At 47.5% G+C, this 25,856-nt stretch overlaps 1 protein-coding gene and 1 long non-coding RNA gene across 4 annotated transcripts in view; one reads left to right on the top strand and one right to left on the bottom strand.

The window, feature by feature from the left end:
* The window catches only part of AKAP14 (A-kinase anchoring protein 14), a 33,296-nt gene extending 12,123 nt beyond the window's left edge, over nt 1-21,173 (bottom strand). Inside the window, exons 1-4 of one of the 3 annotated variants that reach the window (XM_032258386.1) lie at nt 21,017-21,173; nt 10,153-10,268; nt 7,282-7,472; nt 7,094-7,185 (exon numbers count right to left, since the gene is read on the bottom strand). In XM_032258386.1, the coding sequence (XP_032114277.1) occupies nt 7,094-7,185; nt 7,282-7,462 (273 nt within the window). In that variant the 5' untranslated portion in view covers nt 7,463-7,472; nt 10,153-10,268; nt 21,017-21,173. Of the gene's footprint in view, nt 1-7,093; nt 7,186-7,281; nt 7,473-10,152; nt 10,371-10,435; nt 10,583-21,016 lie in introns of those variants that run through there. The other 2 variants (XM_032258384.1, XM_032258385.1) reach the window with 2 other exon arrangements.
* LOC116536622 lies at nt 665-11,824 on the top strand. The gene is made up of 3 exons (XR_004262727.1): nt 665-676; nt 8,705-8,710; nt 11,674-11,824. It is a non-coding gene; the product is annotated as an uncharacterized LOC116536622 (long non-coding RNA).
* Nucleotides 21,174-25,856: the final 4,683 nt, after the last annotated feature.

Below are 25,856 nucleotides of genomic sequence, written 5' to 3'. Positions count from 1 at the left end.
CAAGTGATTCTCCTTCCTTAGCCTCCAAGTAGCTGGGATTACAGATGCGCACCACCCGCCCAGCTAATTTTTGTATTTTTAGTAGAGATGCGGTTTCACCATGTTGGCCAGGCTGGTCTCGAGCTCCCGACCTCAGGTAATCTGCTTGCCTCAGCCTCCCAAAGTGCTGGGATTATAGGTGTGAGCCACCATGCCTGGCCCCAAAATCATTATTCCTTTTAATGATGGGGCCCAACAGTCAACCCATTATGGCTCATTGGAGCATGCCTTTTTTTTTTTGTTTTTTTATTTTTGAGACAGAATCTCGCTCTGTTTCCCAGGCAGAAGTGCAGTGGCGTGATCTCGGCTCACTGCAACCTCTGCCTCCCAGGTTCAAGTGATTCTTCTGCCTCAGCCTCCCAAGCAGCTGGGATTACAGGTGCGCACCAGCATGCTGCACTAATTTTTGTATTTTTAATAGAGACGAGGTTTCACCATGTTGGCCAGGCTGGTCTCGAACTCCTGACCTCAGGTAATCCACCTGCCTCGGCCTCCCAAAGTGCTGGGATAACAGGTGTGAGCCACATGCCCGGCCAGAGTATGCCTTGATTTTCAACTGTTCTGTATTACTCAATATACTTTTCTAGCCCTAACGTTTAATCTGCCAAACAATTATAGACTTTATAACATTGAATTGGTCCCCAGACATAATCTGATGCAGCTCTTCACTTTGCAGATGAGGATAGCAGGGCCTAGAAGTGGGTAGGGACTGTCTAACACAATAAAGGGGGACTAGTACCCAGGACACCTGAGCAGCCAGCTCAGTGCTTTCTCCACCCCACCAGAAGCCTCCGTTCTAAGAGTTTCTTCTTTTCAGCTCTTAGTGGTTTCCCCACTTTTGTGAATGAAGGCAGCGTTAACATGACATTAAATTCAACTGTTTCCATCAGGCGAATCTCTTCCCATTTTTATCAGTTTGCAGGCAGCAGACTTTTATGTAGCACCAGTGAATGTGTTTTGTGATTTTTACATAATGCCACTTCATACACTCACTTCCAGGAAACAGTATCTCACTGTACTACTCGATCATGGATGGCTTAGCCAGTTACATACTACTAGACACTCAAAATCAACAGGCATCTAGAAGTATATGCAGAAGGCAAAAAACAATGAAAAAAAGTATGTGCACAAAACTGGTACCCATGGTAAGTGACCTTTGGGGTAATAGAAATGTGTATTGTGGGCCGGGCGCGGTGGCTCATGCCTTAATCCCAGCACTTTGGGAGGCTGAGGCGGGTGGATCATGAGGTCAGGAGTTCAAGACCAGCCTGACCAACATGATGAAACCCTGTCTCTACTAAAAATGCAAAAATTAGCGAAGCATGGTGGCATGTGCCTGTAATCCCAGTTACTCAGGAGGCTGAAGCAAGAGAATCGCTTGAACCCAGGAGGCAGAGGTTGCAGTGAGCCGATCATGCCACTGCACTCTAGCCTGGGTGACAGAGCAAGACTCTGTCTCAAAAAAAAAAAAAAAAAGAAAAAAAATAAAGAAATGGGTATTGTGGGTAATTTCATTTTCTAATTTGTATCTTTTTGCTCACTGAACATTTTTTATAGTGATGTCTCTTTTTATTATAGAAGTAATTTTAACTGTGTGAGGTGATGGGCATTCTCTAATTTTTCTTTTATAAGAAACTCATTTGTATATTCCTGTTGCCAGACTGTGTTCCTGAAGAGAATGAACCAACTTTGCCATTGACGATATGTAAGTGTTCCCTCCTCACAATTATACATGCCTTCTTTTTTTTTTTTTGAGACAGTCTCACTCTGTTGCCCAGGCTGGAGTGCAGTGAGTGGTGTGATCACGGCTCACTGCAACCTCCGCCTCCTGGGTTCAAGTACTTCTCCTGCCTCAGCCTCCCGAGCAGCTGGGATTACAGGCACATGCCACCACACCCAGCTAATTTTTTTGTATTTTTGTAGAGATGGGGTTTCACCATGTTGATTAGGCTGGTCTCGAACTCCTGACCTCAAGTGATCTGCCCACCTCGGCCTCCCAAAGTGCTGGGATTATAGGCGTGAGCCACCATGCTGGCCTGTACCAGCCTTCTGATACCAGGTTTAATTATTCTTATTCACATTGTAGTAACTTAAAGTCATTTGAATTTGTATTTTTTTTTTTTTTTTTTTTTTTTTGAGATGGGGACGGAGTTTCACTCATGTTACCCAGGCTGGAGTGCAATGGCGCGATCTCGGCTCACCGCAACCTCCGCCTCCCGGGTTCAGGCAATTCTCTTGCCTCAGCCTCCTGAGTAGCTGGAATTACAGGCATGCACCACCATGCCCAGCTAATTTTTTGTATCTTTAGTAGAGACGGGGTTTCACCATGTTGACCAGGATGGTCTCGATCTCTTGACCTCGTGATCCACCAGCCTCAGCCTCCCAAAGTGCTGGGATTACAGGCTTGAGCCACCGCGCCTGGCTAAATTTGTATTTTTAAATAATAATAAAAGTCTGCATTATTTTTGTCATCCAAAAGTACTTTTCCTGGGTCAGTAAAACCTAATGAGAAAAAACAAATAAGAAAAAAAAGTACTTTTCCTACTGTGATAGAAAGACTATATCAGATAGAACTGGCCAGGTGCAGTGGCTCACACCTGTAATCCCAGCACTTTAGGAGGCTAAGGCAGGAGGACCACTTGAGGCCAGGAGTTCAAGACCAGCCTGGGCAACAAAGTGAGACCTCGTCTCTACAAAAAAATAAAAGATTTAGTCGGCCAGTGTGGTATGTACCCATAGTTCTAGCTACGCAGGAGGCTGAGGCAGGAGGATCACTTGAGTCCAGGAGTTTAAGGCTGCAGCGAGCCGAGATTACACCACTGCACTCCAGCTTGAGCAACAGAGCAAGACTCCATCTCAAAAAATAAATAAATAAATATTTTTTAAAAAGAATATATCAGGCTGGGCTCAGTGGTTCATGCCTGTAATCCCAGCACTTTGGGAGGCTGAAGTGGGCAGATCACTTGAGGTCAGGAGTTCGAGACCAACCTGGCCAACATGATAAAACCCTGTCTCTACTAAAAATACAAAAATTAGCTGGGCATGGTGGCATGCACCTGTAGTCCTAGCTACTTGGGAGGCTGAGGCAGGAGAGTCCCTGGAACCCAGGAGGCAGAGTTTGCAGTGAGCTGAGATCATGCCACTGCACTGCAGTCCTGGGTGACAGAACGATACTCTGTCTCAAAAAAAAAGATTACATCAGACAGGCATATGATCATAACTTCATTTTGCGGCTCAATCAGAGAGAGGCTGGGCAATTTAACAGTCTTCATCTGTTAAATGGGTACAATGATATACCCACACACAGTTTTGTTGTGAGGATTAAATGAGATAATGCATGATGATGTGCACTGCAGTGCTTAACACATAGCAATACTCAGTAAATGACAACTCCTAATTTACAATCCCCTGATGTGTAGTAAACCTTGGGAAATTGGCAATAAGCTTGAGAAAGCTCTCCATCAGAAATGCCTCGCACTTTGGCTGGGCGCGGTGGCTCATGCCTGTAATCCCAGCACTTTGAGAGACCAAGCTGGGCAGATTTTCTGAGGTCAGGAGTTTGGGACCAGCCTGGCCAACATGGTGAAACCCCATCTCTACTAAAAATGCCAAAAAAAAAATTAGCCTGGTGTGGTGGCAGGTGCCTGTAATTCTAGCTACTAGGGAGGCTGAGACAAGAGAATCCCTTGAACCCAGGAGGCGGAGCTTGCAGTGAGCCAAGATCACACCATTGCACTCCAGCCTGGGTGACAAGAGTGAAACTTGGTCTCAAAAAAAAAAAAAAAAAAAAGGAAATGCCTGGCACTTACATGGGAGACGTCACTTCTCAGATCTGCTGCATCAGTGGGACTGGGAACAGGAGGATTTTACATCATGAGTTAATGTAACATATTTAGCTTTTCAGTCGTTTATTTTCTGATTGTCTCTATCCTCACAACAGCCCTACGAAGTAGGTAAGACAAATGCTTTGACCTGGCTCTTTATTTGTGAAGAAATATGGTAATGAGATAATAAATCTGTTCGTGGCCAGTTGCGGTGGCTCACGTCTGTAATCCCAGCACTTTGGGAGGCCGAGACAGGCAGATTATGAGGTCAGGAGATTGAGACCATCCTGGCTGACATGGTAAAACCCTGTCTCTACTCAAAATACAAAAAAAAAAAAATTAGCTGGGTGTGTTTGTGCGCATCTGTAGTCCCAGCTACTTGGGAGGCTGAGACAGGAGAATCGCTTGAACCCAGGAGGCAGAGGTTGCGGTGAGCCAAGATAGTGCTACTGCACTCCAGCCTGGGCAACAAAGCGAGACTCCACCACACAAAAATAAATAAATAAATAAGTTCATGTGTTCAACACAGGTTTATGGAGCATCTGTGTACCTGACATTGCTCGTGGCTGGGAACAGAGCAGTGAACAGAAATCTGCCCTCATGGACCATATGATCTGCTGGTGTAAGACAGGCAGTAGGACAAATAAACAGGCTCTAGTATCTTAGGCAGAAAGTGTGAAGAAAAACTGAATCAGAGAAGTGGAGAGGGTTGTGATTTTAGATGAGGTGGCCAGGTGGTTTTTTTTGAGATGGAGTCTCTGTTGTCCAGGCTGAAGCGTAGTGGTGCAATCTCAGCTCACTGCAACCTTCGCCTCCTGGATTCAAGCAATTCTCCTGCCTCACCTCAGCCTCCCAAGTAGCTGGGATTACAGGCCTGCACCACCACGCCCGGCTGATTTTTGTACTTTTAGTAGAGATGGGATTTCACCATGTTGGCCAGGCTGGTCTTGAACTCCTGACCTTGTGATCCACCCGCCTTGGCCTCCCAAAGTGCTGAGATTACAGGCATGAGCCACTGCGCCCAGCAGGAGCAGGTGGTATTTTAACAAAAGTCTGAAGGGAGGTAAAGCAGTGAGCCGTGGGCATATATGTTAGGGGAGAGGGATCCAGGCAGAGGGAACAGCAAGAGCAAGGGTCCTGATGGGGGAACACGCCTGGCAGTCGAGGAAGGGCAAGGAGGCAAACGTGGCTGAGGGAGGAAGGTGAGGGGGGAAGGTGGGAAGTGATAGGAGCTGAGCCGTAAGTTGGGAGGGGAAAGAGAACTCAGATCATATCGGACCTTGTAGACCATTGTCAGGACTTACTTTTGCCTTTTACTCAGAATGACCAGTGGGATTTGTGAGAGAAATTTTTCCTTCTTGCTGTGTGTTCCATTCTAGTTTGATTCAGGAACGCTGAGTGCAGTAGGCAGGGACCTTTGCCCAACCTCAAGTGGAGATGTGTTCCACAGCAGGAAGGTTCGAGTAACTTACACCATTTCTCTTCACTATGTTCAAGATAACCCTCCGAATGAGAACGGTGAGTGGTGCCCGCTGGAGCATACAGGGCTTAGAGCCAGAGATCCCTGACTTTTCCTCCTTCACACCTGACCAGGCCTTCCAAAGGCCTGGGAAACTGCCCTGAGGGCTGTAGGCTTTGAGGGGCTGGTCTGGGGAACAGAGACGGCTGGTACTTTTCCCAGGGGTAGGGGAGTTCGCCTCCACCAATTTCAACTGGTCTCTGTTCCCTAGAAGCACAATGAGAAGGATTTCAAGCCATTCTTTTTTTTTTTTTTTTTTTGAGACCCTGTCTCTCACTCTGTCACCCAGGCCAAGTGCAATGGCCCAATCATAGCTTACTGCAGCCTCGACCTCCTGGGTTCAAGTGATCCTCCCACCTCAGCCTCCTGAGTAGCTGGGACTATAGGTACCACCGCACCCAGCGAATTTTTTTTTTTTTGAGATGGAGTCTTGCTGTGTCGCCCAGGCTGGAGTGCAGTGGCACTATGTCAGCTCATTGCAACCTCCGCCTCCCAGGTTCAGGCGATTCTCCTGCCTCAGCCTCCAGAGTAGCTGGGACTACAGGTGTGCATAATGATGCCCAGCTAATTTTTATATTTTTAATAGAGACGAGGTTCCACCATATTGGCCAGGCTGGTCTCAAACTCCTGATCTTGTGATCTGCCTGCCTCGGCCTCCCAAAGTGCTGGGATTACAGGTGTGAGCCGCCACGCCCAGCCTAATATTTTATTTTTATAGAGATAGGGTCCCGCTATGTTGCCCAGGCTGCCTCAAACTCTTGGGCTCAAGCAATTGGTTTTCCCATCTTGGTCTCCCAAAAGAGTGCTGGGATTACAGATGCGAACCACTGTGCCTGGCCCAAGACATTCTTCTTTATCCGCTCACTAATCCAGGGCCTTCTCAGCAAAGCTGCCAGGATAAGCCACACAAAGAAGTCAAAGTCAGACACAGGCAGAAAAACAAAGGAATTCATGGGATTGTACATCTTACTATGCAGGCAATATATTCCAAAGCCAAATCAAAATGTCTTCTGATCCATCTGCATCCCCTCTGTTAATGGGAGCATTCTAAAATTGGTGGTGGAGGTGGGGTGCAATGGCTCACACCTATAATCCCAGCACTTTGGGAGGCCAAGGCAGCAGTACCCCTTGAGGCCAGGAGTGCAAGGCCAACCTGGGCAACCTAGCGAGATCCTGTTTCTACAAAAAATTTTAAAACTAGCCAGGTGTGGTGACACACGCCTGTCTACTTGGAAGGCTGAGGTGGGAAGGCTGCTTGAGCCCAGGAGTTCAAAGCTGCAGGGGGCTAGGATAGAGCCCCTGCACTGCAACCTAGGTAACAGAGTGAGACCATGTCTCTAAAAAAAACTAAATAATGCTGGTGGTGGAGAACTCCTATTTTGGAGGAGCAGCTCCCTCCTTAGGCCACTAGGCCCCCATTTAATGCACCAGCATGGCCAAATGGCTTAAGTAGGAAGGGCAGATTTTCCCAGAGAAATGGAAGGTTAGAATGATACAGACACAGGGCAACATGACTGTGGTTGTGCTTTTCGCCTTCAAAGACTACCCCACCTTGATTTTGGAACTGAGATGGAGACCATGTTTACTTATTCTAGTCAGCCCCCTTTGATACTGTCTCCTAGATTTTCCAGACTTCAAACTTTTGATCTGCTGAGTGTCTTTATTGTTCTTCACACTGAAGTACCAAGCTGAAGTGGTCGGCCTAACTTACCGAAAGATATTCGTCAATTTGTTTACGACCCTCTTCCACAGTGAATTCACCGTGAGTCATCCACTTGATATTTTTCATAGGGTTTTGCTCATCTGCAAAAACAAAGGTGTGAATTTGTTAGTTGCCTGGTGGCGTGGCACTATATAATGAGACAATTCTTTAGGCATCCAAACAAATGGGATTACTACCTTCCAGAAACTTCACAGCATAATTGATGACATCCTCAACCAGAGCTAGAGCTACTCGAGTCAATTCATCTTCGTGGTCTTGTGTGTTCGTCTTGTCTTGTGTGTTCGGCATTGTTTGGCTTACAGCTTTGTTATCCTCATCCATTGCTTTCTGGCTTGTTGAATTTTGAGTCTCACTCATTTTCTTTTTCCTGGGGAAAAAAGAAACCTCAAGAAGTAATTCACTGCATGCATGTGTATGTACACACATGTGAACGCACTCATAGAAGTACAGACCATCTCTTGAAGAATCACAAGAGAGAGGAAGCACTTGTTGCCCCTAGGGAGGGGATGGGGGGTTTAAGGGAAGGAGTGAGACCTGTGCCTGGCTGCTGAGATCTACTTTTCCTGAAAACCAAGGATTCTCATATTCTCAAAACCATAATGACTTAAATCAAAATGTAGTAGAAAAAAAGTAGCGCTTCTTTGGAGTGCTAACAATATTGATTCCCAGTTGAATCTTTAATAAGAAACCCAATCCCCTGCTAGGAGCAAGTGAGGGCACCTGGCTCTTTTTAAATGATGTTAAAATGAAGTGGGTGTGGTGACGTGTGCCCATAATCTCAGCTATATAGGATGCTGAGGCAGGAGGATAGCTTGTGGCTATCAGTTTGAAACCAGCCTGGGCAACTGAGGCCTCCCTGCTCCTTAACCCATCTTAACTTTTAAAAAGAAGTATAAAGATGCTGGGGGTTTTTTAGATGAAGTCTCGTTCTGTTGCCCAGGTTAGAGTGCAATGGTACAATTTCAGCTCACTGCAACCTCTGCCTCACAGGCTCAAGCAATTCTCCTGTCTCAGCCTCCCGAGTAGCTGGGGCTACAGGCGTGTGCCACCATGCCTGGCTAAATTTTGTATTTTTAGTAGAGACGGCATTTCACCATGTTGGCCAGGCTGGTCTTGAACTCCTGACCTCATGATTCACCTGCCTCAGCCTCCCAGTGTGCTGGGATTACAGGCGTGAGCCACTGTGTCCTGCTGACACCTGGCTATTTTTTTTAAATAGGTCTCAGTATGTTGCCCAGACCGATATTAGCTTTATTTTATTTATTTTATTTTTTTTTTGAGATGGAGATTTGCTCTTGTTACCCAGGCTGGAGTGCAATGGCGTGATCTCGGCTCACTGCAACCTCCGCCTCCTGGGTTCAAACAATTCTCCTGCCTTAGCCTCCCGAGTAGCTGGGACTACAGGCGTGTGCCACCACACCCAGCTAATTTTTGTATTTTTAGTAGAAACAGGGTTTCACCATGTTGACCAGGATGGTCTCGATCTCTTGACCTCGTGATCCACCCGCGTCGGCCTCCCAAAGTGCTGGGATTATAGGCATGAGCCACCGCGCCTGGCCTGATACTAGCATTTTTAAGCTCAGTTTGCCTCTGCCCCAGTTCCCTGTTGCTGCAGCTGGAGATAGACAAGATCATCTGCTGGAGGACACAGAGCCTTTCCAGGCTGCCCACTCCAGAGCAGCAAGAGGCTATAAGGTGCGCAGTGAGGGGCCTAAAGGCCCTTAACACTAGAGAACTGGCTCTCCCTAGCCCTTACTTAGACTATGCCAATTTGGCTAGAGCAATTTACTATAAACTCTGTAGTTAAAGACAACTGCACAAAGGTTTTTCGGTAAATTGGTAATTTCAGTAGACTTTGGTGAGGTAGCCATATATCAACTTGATCCTTTAGAAAATTGTCCATTTGGGGCCAGGCATGGTGCCTCAGCCCTGTAATCCCACCACTTTGGGAGGCCAAGGTGGGAGGATCACCTGAGGTCAGAAGTTCGAGACCAGCCTGGCCAACATGGCAAAACCCCATCTCTACTAAAAATACAAAAATTAGCCAGGTGTGGTGACGCATGCTTATAGTTCCAGCTACTCCGGAGGCTGAGGCAGTAGAATCGCTTGAACCCGGAGGCGTAGGTTACAGTGAGCCGAGATTGCACCACTGCACTCCAGCCTGGGTGACAGCGAAACTCCATCTCAAAAAAAAAAAAAAAAAGAAAATTGCCTGTTTGGTAACCTGGACATTCAGTAACTTGGCTTTCAGCAAATTGCGTATTGATAAATGGAGAAGTCAAATCTGTGACCTCAACACTAAGCACATGGGGTGGGTGCTTTTCTACATGGAAGGATCTCCTCAAGACCTTCTCTGGGGAGCCTGTGCTCCAACAGGAGAGGAAAGATGGGGAACAGTGCCCAGAAAGAAGCTCAATTTTTACCCTCACACGGCTGTGGGCACACATCATTCCTAAGCCCCCCTCCCACTGGCCTCTCCTATTTTTCTTCCCTCCTCTCCTCCCTCTCCTCCCCTCCCCTCTCTTCTCCCCTCCCGCCTCTCCTCCCCTCCCCCCTCTCCTCCCCTTCCCCCTCTCCTCCCCTCCCTTCCCCTCCCCTCTCCTCTCCCCTCCTCCCCTCCTCTCCTCCCCCTCCTCCCCTTCCCTCCCTTTCCCTCCCCTCCCCTTTCCTCCCCTCCCCTCCCCTTTCCTCCCCTCCCCTCCTGTCCGGTCCTGTCCCTTCCCCTTCCCTCCCCTCCCCTCCCGTCCCCTCCCCTCCCCTTCCCTCCCCTCTCGCCCCTTCCCCTCCTCTTCCCTCCCCTCCCCTTCCCCTCCTCTTCCCTCCCCTCCCCTTCCCTCCACTCCCGTCCCGTCTGGTCCCCTCCCCTTCCCTTCCCTCCCGTCCCATCCTCTCCCCTTCCCTCCCCTCACCTCCCCTTCTCACAGGGCAGATAGGCAGAATGGGTGGGGAGAGACAGGGGAATGTACGTTAGGGGTCTGGGTGATGAATACGGAGAACTACTGCAAGTCCTTTCTGTGGACTCCCCCACCCCTGATAAACGCCAGTACCGGAGTAAGCAGATCTTCTTTGCTTGGAACCGGAGCAGTGGTAGGTAGCTGGGGATGTCTCCCAAGGATTCTCTCAGTAGCTTCTCTCAGACTGCCAGATGGAATGTTTGCAAGTGCTGCCAAGGAAACACCAATTTCAACCAATGGGAAGCAGAGCCTACATGTTTTTTACTGCTTATGTTAATAACAGAGGGCAAGATGGGAGGGGGTGAGGGAGGAAGGGGAGAGCCAATCACAGCAATTGCCTGACCGCAATCATAGGACCAAGCCGTAGTAGCTATACCTAGTTTCTTTTCAGCAGACTATGAGCTTGCAGGGCCATGCCAGGAACAGTGGTGATAAGCCTCACAGCTGGTATGTATCCAGCATCCCTAGATATGCCAGTCACTGTGTTAAGCCTTCAGTGTGTGAAGTCATTTACGCCTCACAATAGCATTATGAGGTAGGTATTGGTATTTGCATATTACAGTTGAACAGACTGAGGCACAGCAAGTACTGTCCCAAACTCAAACCCAAAGCTGTCTGACTTCATTGGCTGAGCTTTTACTTTTGCATTTCCAGATTCGGAGGTTAGGACTTCCCTTGCGTACTTGATTGCTTTGCAAACCAAAAAGTATCTGAAACAGGTCTCAATTTAGCAGTTTATTTTGCCAAAATTAAGGACATGTCTGGGAGGCAGGTCTCTGCCTTTCTCCAAAGATAACTTTGAGGGCTTCAGTATTTATTTATTTATCTAGAGACAGGATCTCACTCTGTCACCCAGGCTGAAATGCAATGGCACAGTCATAGCTCACCACAGCCTCAACTGCCTGGGGTCAAGTGATCCTCCCACCTCAGCCTCCCAGGTAGCTGGGACCCTAGGTGCCACCACCACACCTGGCCAATTTTTAAATTATTTGTAGAGACAAGGTCTTGCTCTGTTGCACAGGCTGGTCTCGACCTCCTGGGCTCAAGCAATCCTCCTGCCCCAGCCTCCCAAAGTGCTGGGATTACAGGCATAACCCACCTCGCCTGGCCAGGCTTCAGTATTTAAAGGGGAAGTGCAAAGCCAGGTGCAGTGGCTCACGCTTATAATCCCAGCACTTTGGGAGGCCAAGGAGGGTGGATAACCTGGGGTCAGGAGTTGGAGACCAGCCTGGCCAACATGGTGAAACCCCGTCTCTACTAAAAAGGCAAAAATTAGCTGGGCATGGTGGGGGACACCTGTAATCCCAGCTACTCAGGAGGCTGAGGCAGGAGAATCACTTGAATCCAGGAGGCAGAGGTTGCAGTGAGCTGAGATCGCGCCATTGCACTCCAGCCTGGGCAACAAGAACGAGACTCCATCTCAAAAAATAACAATAGTAATATATAATAAAGGAGAAATGCAAGCTTGAGGGAAGAGAGGGAAGGTATGGTCACATTATTGAATCCACATGTTGTGAGAGAAAAAGAGCAGGTAGGGGAAGAATCAATTATGTATTCATCTCCTACTCAGTAAACAGCACTTTACATAAGATAAGGTAAACAGAGTAGCTATAGGTGGAGATATTTAATCTTTTCTGTGTAGCTGTCCGCTTAGGAACAAAAAGAGAGGCAGCTTCTTGCATGACTCAGCTTTCGGCTAAATTGTTTTTCGTCTTGGCAGAGTGAATTGGGGTCCCAAGTTTTTATTTTCCTTCTTTCTTTCTTCTTCTTTTTTTAATGTTTTTGGGACAGAGTTTTGCTCTTGTTGCCCAGGCTGGAGTGCAATGGGGCAATCTTGACTCACCGCAACCTCCACCTCCCGGGTTCAAGCAATTCTCCTGCCTCAGCCTCCCAAGTAGCTGGGATTGCAGGCATGCGCCACCACACCCAGCTAATTTTGTATTTTTAGTAGACACAGGGTTTCTCCATGTTGGTCAGGCTGGTCTTGAACTCCCGACCTCAGGTGATCCACCCACCTCAGCCTCCCAAAGTGCTGGGATTACAGGCGTGAGCCACCATACCCGGCTTTATTTTCCTTTCACAGCTTTCAAAGATGTCTTTTATGAATCAATGATGAGAGAGATATAGTGCTTATGAGCTTACACTCAGGAACAATTTAACATCTTTCTTTCTGAGTTTCCTTGTCTATAAAATGGGGTTAACAACAATGCCTACAAAATAGTAGTTTTTATGGGGAGCAAACCAGACAATTCAGGTGAAGACCAAGAACAATGCCTAGTACATCATAGTCTCTCTCTGTAATGATTAAATAATCTTTTTTTATTATTATTATTATTATTTTGCTTCTGTTGCCCAGGCCGGAGTGCAGTGGCGTGATCTCGGCTCACTGCAACCTCCGCCTCCCAGGTTCAAGCGATTCTCCTGCCTCAGCCCCCCAAGTAGCTGGGATTACAGGCACCTGCCACTATACCCAGCTAATTTTTGTATTTTTAGTAGAGACAGGATTTCACCATGTTGGCCAGGCTGGTCTTAAACCTGTGACCTCAGGTGATCCACCCGGTTTGGCCTCCCAAAATGCTGGGATTACAGCGTGAGCCACTGCACCCGGCATCTTTCTTTTTTTTTCTTTTCATTCTTTTTCCTTTTTTTTTTTTTTTTTTTTTTTTGAGATAAGGTCTCACAATGTTTCCCAGGCTGGAGTGCAATGGTGTAATCACAGCTCACTGAAGCCTCAACCTTCCAGCCTCAAGTGATCATCCCAAACTCACCCTCCTGAGAAACTGGGCCCACAGGCACGTGCCACCACACTCAGCATTTTTTTTTTTTTTTTTTTTTTTTTTTTTTTGTAGTGACAAGGTCTCTCTTTGCTGCCTGGGCTGGTCCCGAACTCCTGGGCTCAAGTGATCCTCCCACCTCCACCTCTCAAAGTGCTGGGGCTGGGATTATAGGCGTGAGCCACCGCGCCCAGCCTAGATATCATTTTTTTAATAGTATTATTATTGATAGTAGTGGTATTGACCAGGCATGGTGGCTCACGCCTGTAATCCCAGCAATTTGGGAGGCTCAGGCGGGCGGATCACCTGCAGTCAGGGGTTCAAGTCCAGCCTGGCCGACATGGTGAAACCCCATCTCTACTAAAAATTAGCTGGGCATAGTGATGGGCATCTGTAATCCCAGCTACTTCGGAGGCGGAGGCAGGAGAATCACTTGAATTGGTGAGGTGGAGGTTGCAGTGAGCCAAGATCTCGCCACTGCACTCCAGCCTGGGAGATAAGAATGAGACTCCATCTCCCCCCCACCAAAAATAGTAGTGGTATTATATATAAATGGTGTTCTTTTAAATGGTCTTCACTGGTGAAATGAAAAGTTGATGATCCTGTCCCCACCCAGTTTTATTAATCTCTAAAATCCCTGTCTCAGTACCTCTGCCCTAACTATGTTCTGTAGATGGCATGGTTGCTCCCCATAAGACAGTGGATCTCAATCCCAAGAAAGGAAGAAAAGTGCACTGTTAAGCGTCTTCGTCCAGGAAGAAATGCTGAGCTCACTGCCTGGAAGACATCACATATTTTGGGGTTCCACACCCAGAGATCATGCTGTGGAAGTGTAGTGGTGAGGCAGGGGAATGGAGGGTGAGGTGGGAGGAGTTTGGGAGACAGTGTGATTTAGTGGAAGAAACACAGACTCTGGGTGGGGCGCGGTGGCTCACACCTGTAATCACAGCACTTTTGGAGGCCGAGGCAGGTAGATCATCTGAGGTCAGGAGTTCGAGACCAACCTGGCCAACATGGTGATACCCCATTTCTTTTTCTTTTTTTTTTTTTTTTGAGACAGAGTCTCTGTCGCCCAGGGTGGAGTGCAGTGGCGCAATCTCAGCTCACTGCAACCTCCAACTCCCGCTTTCAAGTGACTCTCCTGCCTCAGCTTCCCAAATAGCTGGGATTACAGGCAAGTACCACCACATACAGCTAATTTGTTTGTCATTTTAGTAGAGATGGGGTTTCACCATGTTGGTCAGGCTGGTCTCGAACTCCTGACCTCATGACCCACCTCCCTCGGCCTCCCAAAGTGCTGGCATTACAGATGTGAGCCACCTCGCCCAGCCTAGATATCATTTCTATTTAATAGTATTATTATTTATAGTAGTGGTATCGGCCAGGCATGGTGGCTCACGCCTGTGATCCCAGCACTTTGGGAGGCTGAGGCAGGCGGATCACCTGAGGTCAGGAGTTCGAGAACAGCCTGGCCAATATGGCAAAACCCCTACTAAAAATACAAAGATTAGCCAGGCATGGTGACAGGCGCCTGTAATCCCAGCTTCCAGGAAGCTGAGACAGGAGAATCTCTTGAACTCGAGAGGCGGAGATTGGAGTGAGCCATATCCAGCCTGGGCGAGAAAAGTGAAACTGTCTCATCAGTCAGCCAATAAGAAAGAAAGAGGATGGTTGGGGAGGATTTTTTTTTTTTTTTTTTTTTTTTTTTTTTTTTTTTTTGCGGAGCGTGGATGCTGTTGTTGTTGAGCATGTAAGCTCCAGAGCTTTGGGTATGGATGATGGATGATGGTGACTAGCCTTGGCTCTGCTCACTGGTCTGACTCCTGGAAAACCCATCACACCAACTGTCATGAACCCTCTGGTGCCACAACAGTTCAGGAACCACAGCCCTGCCCTCCTCCTGGGCCACGGTTGGGGAGCTGTGCTACTTCTGGAATGGGGGTTAGAAACAGACCACAGTGGCTGCATTTCGTAAGGCAGAGCTCCCATTTCCTTCGTGTCAAGCTTAGGTGGGCAAGGACACCAAGGCCTCTCCTAGGCAGCCCCGAGGCCACTGGTGAGAGGGTGAGAGGCACATGGTGAGGACCTGATGTGGGAGGGGGAATGGGAATTTTTTTTTTTTTTTTTTTTTGAGACAGTTTCAGTTTCAATCTGTCACCCAGGCTGGAGTGCAGTGGTGCCATCTTGGCTCACAGCAACCTCTGCCTCCCAGGTTCAAGCAATTCTCCTGCCTCAGCCTCCCTAGTAGCTGGATCTACAGGCGCCCGCCACCACACCCAGCTAATTTTTGTATTTTTTTTGTGGGGACAGGTTTTCGGTATGTTTCCCAGGCTGGTCTTGAACTCCTGAGTTCAAGGGATCCACCTGCCTCAGCCTCCCAAATTGCCGGGATTACAAGTTCGAGCTACCATGCCTGGCCAGGTTTTTTTTTTTTTTTTTCCTTTTTTTTTTTTTCTTTTTTCTTTTGGTGGTGGGGGGGGCGAGAGGGGGGGAAGAGATAGGGTCTCAGTCTGTCACCCAGGCTGGAGTGCAGTGGTGCGATTACAGCTCACTACAGCCTCGACCTCCCGGAATCAAGTGATCCTCCCGCCTCAGCCTCCCAAGTAGCTGAGACCACAGGAGCACACCACCATGCTCAGCTAATTTTTTGTAGAGACTAGGTCTCACTATGTTACACAGCCTGGTCTTAAACTCCTGACCTCAAGTGATCCTCCTGCTGCAGCCTCCCAAAGTGCTAGAATTACAGGCATAAGCCCCCCCCAACGGGCTGGAAGTAGGATTCCTTATTGGCCAGAGGAGACAAATGCAGGCAAAATGCCTTCGTGGAGAGAACCTGGAGAGATTTCCCAGCAGATTAGAAAGGCTCCTTTGAAGCAGAAGCTTAAATTCTGTGGCCAGAACTTTACCTCCTACCCCCAGCCATGCCCCTTGCTGAAACGCACAAATTTTGGCTTCCAGGGCTTTCTAGGTTGAGAGGCCTTTTGAATCCTCACGCAGTGCGAGGACAGGTTCTTCCACACTGCTCCCTGCTCAGATGCTAGTGCAGGTTAAGGTGGAGAAAATGGCTTGAAAACCGATATGGAGGGGAGAGCTGGGAGGAGCAGGTGGGGCAGACGGGGAGGAGCTGGCTAGAGGCTTGCCAAGCTCAGCACCTGCCCTCCTTGGGAAGGAAACAGATTTGATTGCTTGGGAAGCCCCAACTCCCACCCCATCCCCCATCCCCCACGCCACACCCCTGCCACGGGCCTCTGGAAGCTTCGGGACTATAGGGGGCGGGGAGGTCGCGCCGGCTGCCCGATGACGCGTGGTCCAGCGTTGCGCCCGCGTTCTTCTGAGAGAACGTGGAGACTGCACCAAGACGCACCGCCCCAATGACAAAAATTAGCCTGGCGTGGTGGCGTGCTCCTGTGGGCTCAGCTACTTGGGAGGCTGAGATAGAAGATCACTTGAGCTCGGGAGGTCGAGGATGCAGTGAGCTATGATCTCACCACTGCATTACAGCCTGCAATAAAGCCGGACCCTGATGCAGGCCTGGCCACGTGGGGTGCGTCCTGTCCTCTCCCCAGGAGCCAAAGGGCGGGGCAGGTCGCAAGTATACTGCCCTGCTGTCCTGGGCTTCCCGAGGCTGCCAGGAGCTACACAGACCGCCAGGGGACGAGAGGGCAGGCGCCTCCCTCGTCCTGCCCGTGGGGAGTGGAGGGGAGGGAGGAATTTGTATCAAGGATGTTGTGTTCACTAGAGAGAACTGCTTTGGAGAGCCTTGCAAATCCATACACTTTTTTTTCTTTCTTTCTTTTTTTTTTTTTTAAAGTCAGAGTCTCGTTGTATCGCCCAGGCTGGAGTGCAGTGGTGCCATCTCAGATCACTGCAGCCTCTACCTCCTGGGTTCAAGTGATTCTTCTGCCTCAGTCTCCCAAGTAGCTGGGATTACAGGCGCACACAACTGCAGCCAGCTAATTTTTGTATTTTTAGTAGAGACAGAGTTTCACCATGTTGGCCAGGCTGATCTCGAACTCCTGACCTCAAGTGATCTGCCCCCCTCACCCTCCCAAATTGCTGGGATTACAGGCATGAGCCACTGCGCCTGGCCCACACTCTCTTCAGCTTCTTTTTTTTTTTTTTTTTTTTTTTTGACACAAAGTCTCACTCTTGTCATCCAGACGAGTGCAATGGGGCGATCTTGGCTCACTGCAACCTCTGCCTCCTGGGTTCAAGCGATTCTCCTGCTTCAGCCACCCAAGTAACTGGGATGACAGGCATGCACCACCACACCAGGCCAATTTTTGTATTTTAAGTAGAGATGGGGTTTCACCATGTTCCCCAGGCTGGTCTCAAACTCCTGACCTCAAGTGATCTGCCCACCTTAGCCTCCCAAAGTGTTGGGATTACAGCCGTGAGCCGCCGTGCCTGGCCTAGCTTCTTCTTGAATTGAAGAAAATCTGGGGAGATGCCCTAGGCAGGGGTGGTCTACATCACAGCACAAGTAAGAGAGGATGGAGCTAAAGTCGTGACCCCTCTCTTGGGACTCCACACTCTGGACCTTGAAATATATTCTTTTCCACCTATGCCTCGTTTTCATCCCCTCTCCGTTTCCTCCCTCTCCTCCCTTTATACTCTCATGCTCACCCTTTCATCCCCTTCCCTTACTTATTTTTTCATCTTCTTTCTCTTCTCCTACCTATGCCTAGCAAGGCCGATGCCTCCTAGCCACAAGGCCAAGCTAAACGCTGATATTCTCTGCTTGTCAAATGAACCCAGTCGGCCACCACATATCTTTTAAGTGACCGTAAAGTACACAGCAGGAATTGTGAGAAGTAAAATTGACTTAAGGCAAGGTTCCCACCCTCGATGCACTTACAATGTAGTTGGGAAGATAAAGTGTGTTCACATGAAAAGATAATTAGCAAGTAAGTCAAAGCAGGGGACAGTGAAATGCTTTCTTACCCAAAACATGAGGCATGTTGGATTTGGGCAGGTTCTGTTACCAGGAGAGGGCCTTGACTGCAAGTTGTCCAGGTTCTCGGCATTTTGAACAAATAATTGGACAAAACGCATAGCAAAGCAAAGAAGGAATGAAGCAAGGAAAGCAGAGATTTATTCAAAATGAAAGTACACTCCACAGTGTGGGAACAGGCGGACCAGCGGCTCAACGGCCCCGATACAGAATCTTCTGGGGTCCAAATACCCCCAAGAGGTTTCCCATTGGCCACCTGGTGTTCACCCCATGTAAATGAAGTTGTGGCCCACAATCAGAGGCTGAAGTGAAGTTACAGAGGTCACACTCCTATGCAAACATCTGATTGGTTGTGGAAAGCAACCAATCAGAGGTTAGAGTGAAGTTACAAAAAGTTGCACTTCTATACAAAGACTTGTTCCCCAATCAGTCTGATTGGTTGGGATAGCAACCAGAGGCTGAAGTGAAGATACAAAGTTATACTTCTATGCAAACGTCTGATTGGTTGCAAAAAGCAATTTTTCATCTGCTTTTTTCAGCCAGTCAGACGTACTTTCAGTTTCCCATCTGCCACACAGAAAGGTGGGCATTTGCAATGGGAGCAACCTCTGGTTCTTTTGTTACTTAGGCATGGAAAGTTAGAACTTTCCTTTCAATTTAGTTCTAGGAAGTCAGCGTGAAATGGCCTTAGGTTCCCTGCCTCCAGACTCTATTCTCCTGCCTCAATTCTAAGCAGGTGACTTTGAGTCTCAAAGGCCACCAGACTGCCCTAGGAAGAAAGAGGGAGGAGGTGCTAGGAACCCAGGGCCTTTCCCAAGCAGAGGCCCATCCTCTAACAATAAAGGTCACAGACCTGAGTACTGTGGTAGTCAGGCCCAGGTGGGCAGGTCCTTGAGAGTCAGAAAGTCACAAAAAAACCTCTCAGAATATCCTGGCCATCCTTGAGCATGAGTGCCTCATTGAATATTGCCTCCCTGAGAACAAAAGAACTATGGCAAAACTTCCTGATGGCTGGATTTTTGATAGTGTTGTCTTGATGTTCAGTCATATGTCTACAGTCATAACTAGAGTGGGCTACTCTTACAGGCACTATATGAAAACTCCAGGATTTCCCTAGAGACCAGACCAACCCCCCCCCACACCCCAAATACTAAGTTTTTAGAGGTAAGAGAGAAGAGCAAGCTTCTGGTAGCCGGTCTGATTTCTGGCCTCTATAAACTAAGTGTATTAGGCTTAGAGGGAAAAATCTATCTGCTGAATGAAACACTCCCCAGCAACATGGCGGGTGGCACAGAGCAGATAGGCACAGTATACCAAAGAAACTCTTTGTTTTCTTAGGGAAATTTCTTTGTTTTCTTGGGGTAGTAATGCCCAGTGTTCCCAGCGTTCTCCCTACCTTCTTTCTGTTGCCTTTGGGATTGTAATTATTTGGGGTCATAATCAAAATTGCATGGTTGTTTATAAATTGTATGTCTGACCACTCTCTAGCCCAAATATAATCATTTGTCTCTCCATGTTTGCTGGAGCCAAAGAAGGTACCTACCAAGAACCAAAACAACAGATAATAAATGTGTTCAAACTAGTAAAGCAATAGTTACTTGAGTTTATACAAGTAATATCTGCTGGGCCATTTTCTCAGTGGTCCCCTGTAAAGAACAATTATGTGTCTAATGGTGAATCAAGATTTGTGGAAATCCTAAAAACAATTATTTGGATTTTTGTTGCAGAAGAGTCTTTGGAGTTGGAGGAAGGAGTATTATACCCAACAGTATAAGACATACAGGGTACAGAAATATGTCAAAAAAAACTATTAACAAGGCTGGACTTGGTGGCTCATGCCTGTAATCCCAGCACTTTGGGAGTCCGAGGTGGGTGGATCATGAGGTTAGGCATTCAAGACCAGCCTGGCTAACATAGTGAAACCCCTTCTCTACTAACAAAAATATATATATATACAAAAATTAGCTGGGCATGGTGGCGCGCACCTGTAATCCTAGCTACTCGGGAGGCTGAGGCAGGAGAATTGCTTGAACCCGGGAGGTGGAGGTTGCAGTGAGCCGAGATCGTGCCACTGCACTCCAGCCTGGGTGACAGAGTGAGACTCCACTTCAAAAAATAAAAATAAATAAATAAATAAAAAACTATTAACAATTATGTAAACATAACACAGGACTTGTTCTTTATAGGAATTTCTTTCTCTCTGCCTTTTATCAAAACTGTATCAAAATGTCACAGTTGGTTGCATGCGGTGGCTCACATCTGTAATTTCAGCACTTTGAGAGGCTGAAATAGGTGGGTCACTTGAGGTCAGGAGTTCAAGACCAGCCTGGCCAACATGGTGAAACCCCAACTCTACTAAAAATACAAAATTAGCCAGGCGTGGTGGTGGGTGCCTGTAATCCCAGCTACTCGGGAGGCTGAGGCAGGAGAATCACTTGAACTCAGGATGCAAAGGTTGCAGTGAGCCGAGTTTGCACCATTGTACTCTGGCTTGGGGGACAGAGTGAGACTCCTTCTCAAAAAAAAAGAAATATTCTAGAGTATTCAAACCTCAGAGAGAGAATATTTTGGTCAGGAGGGTGTGGATGAGGTGACAGAGGGAGTATTATACAAGCACACACAGACCCAAATCAATAAGCTGAATGCCAATCTCTTTTAGTATCTATAATCCACATCTATAGACTTGGTATAGAAAAAAAACCCTATAATTGTACCATGTGTCTTATTTACCACAAAAGTATGGGAGAATAATTTCTCAGTTCACAGAAGCATCAGAGTAATATAGAATCTTGAAAACCAAGTGATGTTTAACTCTCATCCTCCATCCCTTACCCTCAACCAGAAGCTTCTTGGTGACAATGACCAGCTTCAGTCCTATCCACTCAGCACCTTCCCTTACAGCAGAGCAAGCAGCAAGAGCTGAGAGGGGTAACCAGGCACTCAGTTCTCACAGTGGCATGAAACTGCATTTTTAGCTCTGCCTTCAGAAAACACCTTCCAAACAATTAGTGTCTTCACTGAAGTTCCTACCATCTGTTGTCTTGGCAGTGCTCTGCGATTCCCTAGCTGTGACCACTCTAACAGGGGACCAAAGACCTAGCCTGAAGGTCCTCCCAACATCACTTTTGTGTAAGTGCCTGAGGGATTCAAGGGTTGGCTGGAGAGCTGTTAAAACGGTGCTCACAATGCAGCAATGGTCCATTCCACATGCACAAGGCTGTACACTTACAAACTACTTCACATACATGATTTCATGAGATCCTCTCAGCTATCCAGTGACATATGCAGAGCACATACTGTCCTCACTTGAGAGATGGGAGAACTGAAGCTCAGATCAGTGATGTGATCTACCAGAGGCCACACAATCCACAGGTGGTGCAGCTTTCTGACGTGAAGGTGCTCCCAACGTTGTGTGTCTCCATGTCTCACATCATCTATTTGGAAAAGAAACATGTTACTCTGTGCCTTCTCAGGCTGAGGCATGTCACTGAGAGTACAATGGGAGGCTGGTCGTGGTGGCTTGCTCCTGTAATCCCAGCACTTTGGGAGGCCAAGGCGGGTAGATCACCTGAGGTCAGGAGTTCGAGAACAGCCTAGCCAACATGGTGACAACCCATCTCCACTAAAAATACAAAAAATTAGCTGGGTGTGGTGGCACATGCCTATAATCCCAGATACTCCGGAGGCTGAGGCAGGAGAATCACTTGAACCCAGGAGATAGAGGTTGCAGTGGGCTGAGATCGCGCCACTGCACTCCAGCCTGGGCAACAAGAGCAACATTCCATGTCAAAAAAAAAAATAGAGAGAGAGTATATGAGGTACTTCCTTGGAAAAACAAACGCTTCCAGAGAAGGGATACGGTTCAGGTTTACAGATGAGCCAACAGAGATCCGAATGAAAAAAAGAACCAGGAGAGGGAGGGAGAATAGAAATTGGTCTCAAACATTTCTGAATAATTAGGGTTTTTTTTTTAAACTTTTTTTTTCTCTCTTTAATGCATTTTTTTGAGACAGGGTCTCACTCTGTCACCCAGGCTGGAGTGCAGTGGTGCCATCTTGGTTCACTGCAACCTCTGCCTCCTGGGTTCAAGTGATTCTTGTGCTGCAGCCTCTCTAGTAGCTGGGATTACAGGTGCCCAACACAACACCCAGCTAATTTTTATATTTTTATTTTATTTCATTTTATTTATTTATGAGACAGAGTCTCCCTCTGTTACCCAGGCTGGAGTGCAGTGGTGCGATCTTGGCTCACTGAAACCTCCGCCTCCCAGGTTCAAGTGATTCTCCTGCCTCAGCTTCCTAAGTAGCTGGGATTACAGGCACATACCACCATGCCCAGCTAATTTCTGTGATTTTTGGTAGAGACGGGGTTTTGCCATGCTGGCCAGGCTGGTCTCAAATTCCTGGCCTCAGGTGATCTGCCTGCCTCGGTCTCCCAAAGTGCTAGGATTACAGGCGTGAGCCACTGCGCCTGGCCTAATTTTTGTGTTTTTAGTAGAGAGATGAGGTTTCATCATGTTGGCCAGGCTGGTCTCGAACTCCTGGTCTCAAATGATCCGCCCACTTTTGCCTCCCAAAGTTCTGGGATTACAGGTGTGAATCACTGCACCCGCCCTCTTTAATACTTTTTTCAAAATAGAGAACGACTGTAGACCTGCTATACCCATGTTGGTCTTGAACTCCTGGGCTCGAGGAGTTCTCCTGTCTTGACCTCCCAAAGTGTTGGGGTTACAAGTGTGAGCCACTGCGCCCAGGCAGAATTTTTTTTAAGAACTGTGTTCCTTAATGGAGACCCTGCTACTGTGTTCAGAGTTTCTCAATCTTGGCACTATTGACACTTCAGGCTACCGGAAACTTTCATGTGGGACTGTTCTGTACATCTTAGGATGTTTAGAAGTGTCACTGGCTTCTGTCCACTAGATGTCAGCAACACCTTCCTATCCAAACCTCCTGTTGCCTCAAGGAAAAATGTCTCCAGACGTAGCAAATGTGCCCTGGAAGGCAAACTCACCCAGCTGAAAACCAATGCTTTAAACCCACCCTGTGCATAGGGCCAGGGAGATGTGCACAAGTCACATCACTCTCCTGCCTCCTGCTAGGCTCCCCAGTCACCCTTGGGGGAAATTTCAACACCTGAGGGAGACGTCCGAGGCCGTTCACCTTCTGGGCCCTGCCAACCTCTCTAGTCCCTCTCTTCTGCCTCACAGTCTGCTCTGCAGAACTGCTTGTAGAGTTTCCCACATAGCCATCCTGTTTGTCTCCACCCTCATGCTATTCCCTCTGCTTGGAATGTCCTCCCCTCAGCTGTTTGTCTCGTAAATCCCATCCAGCCTTCCAGACAGCTTAGTGTCACATCCCCTGGAAACACATCTCTAAGCTCTTTCCTTTCCCCCAACCCAAGGCTGAGTTGCCCCACCTCTGCCCTCCCACAGCACCGTCTGCAAATTTGTCATAGTGAGGAAAGAGACCCAGGTATCTAAGGTCACCTCCCCCTTGACTTCCACACTGCATTTCAATGAAGAAACTGCTGGCCAACCAGCCGCCACGGCACCTCCTTAATTGCCTTCCTATAGATAGCAGGCATAGTATGGGGGAATCCTTCTAGAACGCATTGTTTTTACTTAAACAAGATCAAACCCCCACCCCACGCCTACTCCATGGACCAAGATCCTTTCACATGTAATTTCTAAAACTGTAAACCCAAGACCCTTTCACGTGTAATTTCTAAGGCTGTAAACCCAGAGTTGTAAGCCTATATAAAGGAAGAGCTTCTCTCTTTTTTTTTTTTTTTTTTTTTGAGACGGAGTTTCGCTCTTGTTACCCAGGCTAGAGTGCAATGGCGCAATCTCAGCTCACTGCAACCTCCACCTCCTGGGTTCAAACAATTCTCCTGCCTTAGCCTCCCGAGTAGCTGGGACTACAGGCGAATGCCACGATGCCCAGCTAATTTTTGTATTTTTAGTAGAGACAGGGTTTCACCATGTTGACCAGGATGGTCTCGATCTCTTGACCACGTGATCCACCCGCCTCGGCCTCCCAAAGTTCTGGGATTTTAGGCGTGAGCCACCGCGCCTGGCCTAGGAAGAGCTTCTCTTTGTTAGAGAAGCTCGGCTGTTAGACAACTATGTCGCCTTGCACCTGGCCGAATAAATCACCTCTTCCTTCCTAGTTCCGTGTCCAAGAGGTCTGTTTCTCGCAGTGGCTCCTGCTTCAGCAGCACTTATCCTTCACATAGTTTTCTGTCACTCCCACTGATGGAGCTCCTGCAGAGGACTGCTGTGTCACATTCATTTACTTTATGTCATTTTATTTTATTTTTTGGTAGAGATGGGGTTTTGCTATATTGGCCAGGCTGGTCTTGAACTCCTGGCCTCAAGTGATCTGCCCGCCTCAGCCTCCCAAAGTGCTGGGATTACAGGCGTGAGTCACCACACCCGTCCTGCGGTGTCATATTCAAATCTGAGGTACAGCACCTGGCATATAGCATTTACTCAATCAGTGTTTAGTGAAGTGAACCACAAAGAACAATACACCAGGCTAGGAGTCAAAACATCAGGATTCTAGTCCCAGCTCTGCCACTGGCTAGCTAGGTGATCATCTGGTTACCAAACAAAAGGCAGCCATTCTCTTCCTCTTCCTTATGAATATGTATGGCTTCCTCTGTTTTTTCAGTCTTTTCCTATTGACTACTTTATTTGACCTTACAAGTAATAGCCTGGTAGATGTAATTTCAAATAAGAATCATCCTTCCAAACTTCCAAAGAAATGAACAGTATATGTCAGCACTACCATCATACAAAACAGAAGACAGAAGAACTTGTTTGTATTTGTATGAGCGTAAAGAAACCCTATTGGCCAGGTGCAGTTGCTCACACCTGTAATCCCAACACTTTGGGAAGCCAAGGCTGGCGAATCTGTTGAGCCCAGGAGTTTGAGACCACTGGGCAATACAGCAAAACCCTGTCTCTATGAAAAATCAAACAATTAGCCAAGCGTGGTGGTGAGCGCCTGTGGTCCCAGCTACTCAGGAGGCTGAGGTGGGAGGATCGCTTGAGCCCAGAAAGCAGAGGTTACAGTGAGCTAAGATCTCACCACTGCACTCCAGCTTGGGTGACAGAGTGAGACCCTGTCTCAAAAAGAGAAAGAAAAATAAATCCTATTGACCATTTTTGGTTTGGGATTTAATAAAAAAGTGTGTTTTTTTTTTTTTTGGGACAGGGTCTCACTCTGTCGCCCAGACTGAAATGCAGTGGTGTGATCTCGGCTCACTGCAACCTCCACCTCCCAGACTCAAGCGATTCTCCTGCCTCAGCCTCTCAAGTAGCTGGGACTACAGGCATGCTCCACTACTGCCCAGCTAATTTTTGTATTTTTAGTAGACATGGGTTTTTACCATGATGGCCAGACTAGTCTCAAACTCCTGACCTCAAATGATCCACCCCCTCAGGCTCCCAAAGTGCAACGTGGCAAAAAAGGATTTTTTTTTTTTTTATGTGTATATCATACACCAAAAAAGGATTATTTTTAAAGTAAAAAGAAACCCACACTGGGCATAGTGGCTCACACCTGTAATCCCAGCAGGTTGGGAGGCCAAGGCAGGTGGATCATCTGAGGTCAGTGGTTCGAGTCCAGTGTGGCCAGCATGGTGAAACCCCATCTATACTAAAAATACAAAAATTAGCTGGGTGCGGTGGCAGGTGCCTGTAATCCCAGCTACTTGGGAGGCTGAGGCAGAATCGCTTGAACCTAGGAGGAGGAGGTTGCAGTGAGCTGAGATCATGCCATTGAACTCCAGCCTGGGCAACAAGAGCGAAAACTCCGTCTCAAAAAAATAAAAATAAAAAATAAAGTAAAAAGAATTGTCACACCTTTGGGGTGGTGTGACAATTGACAAGTGCTAGGAAGGGGATTAGAGCAACTATTTTCACTGCATACCTCATATTGTTGAATTTTGAGCTAGATGAATAATATGACATCTTTTTTATTTTTATTCTTATTCTTTTTTTGTTGTTTTCTTTTTTTGCATGCACTTAGGGCATAACATCTTTTTTTTTTTTTTTTTTTTTTTTT

Source organism: Sapajus apella, unplaced genomic scaffold (assembly GCF_009761245.1).
Source record: "Sapajus apella isolate SASKATOON/1434 unplaced genomic scaffold, GSC_monkey_1.0 scaffold102, whole genome shotgun sequence".
Lineage (NCBI taxonomy): Eukaryota > Metazoa > Chordata > Mammalia > Primates > Cebidae > Sapajus > Sapajus apella.
This window is presented reverse-complemented; position numbering and strand designations above follow the sequence as displayed.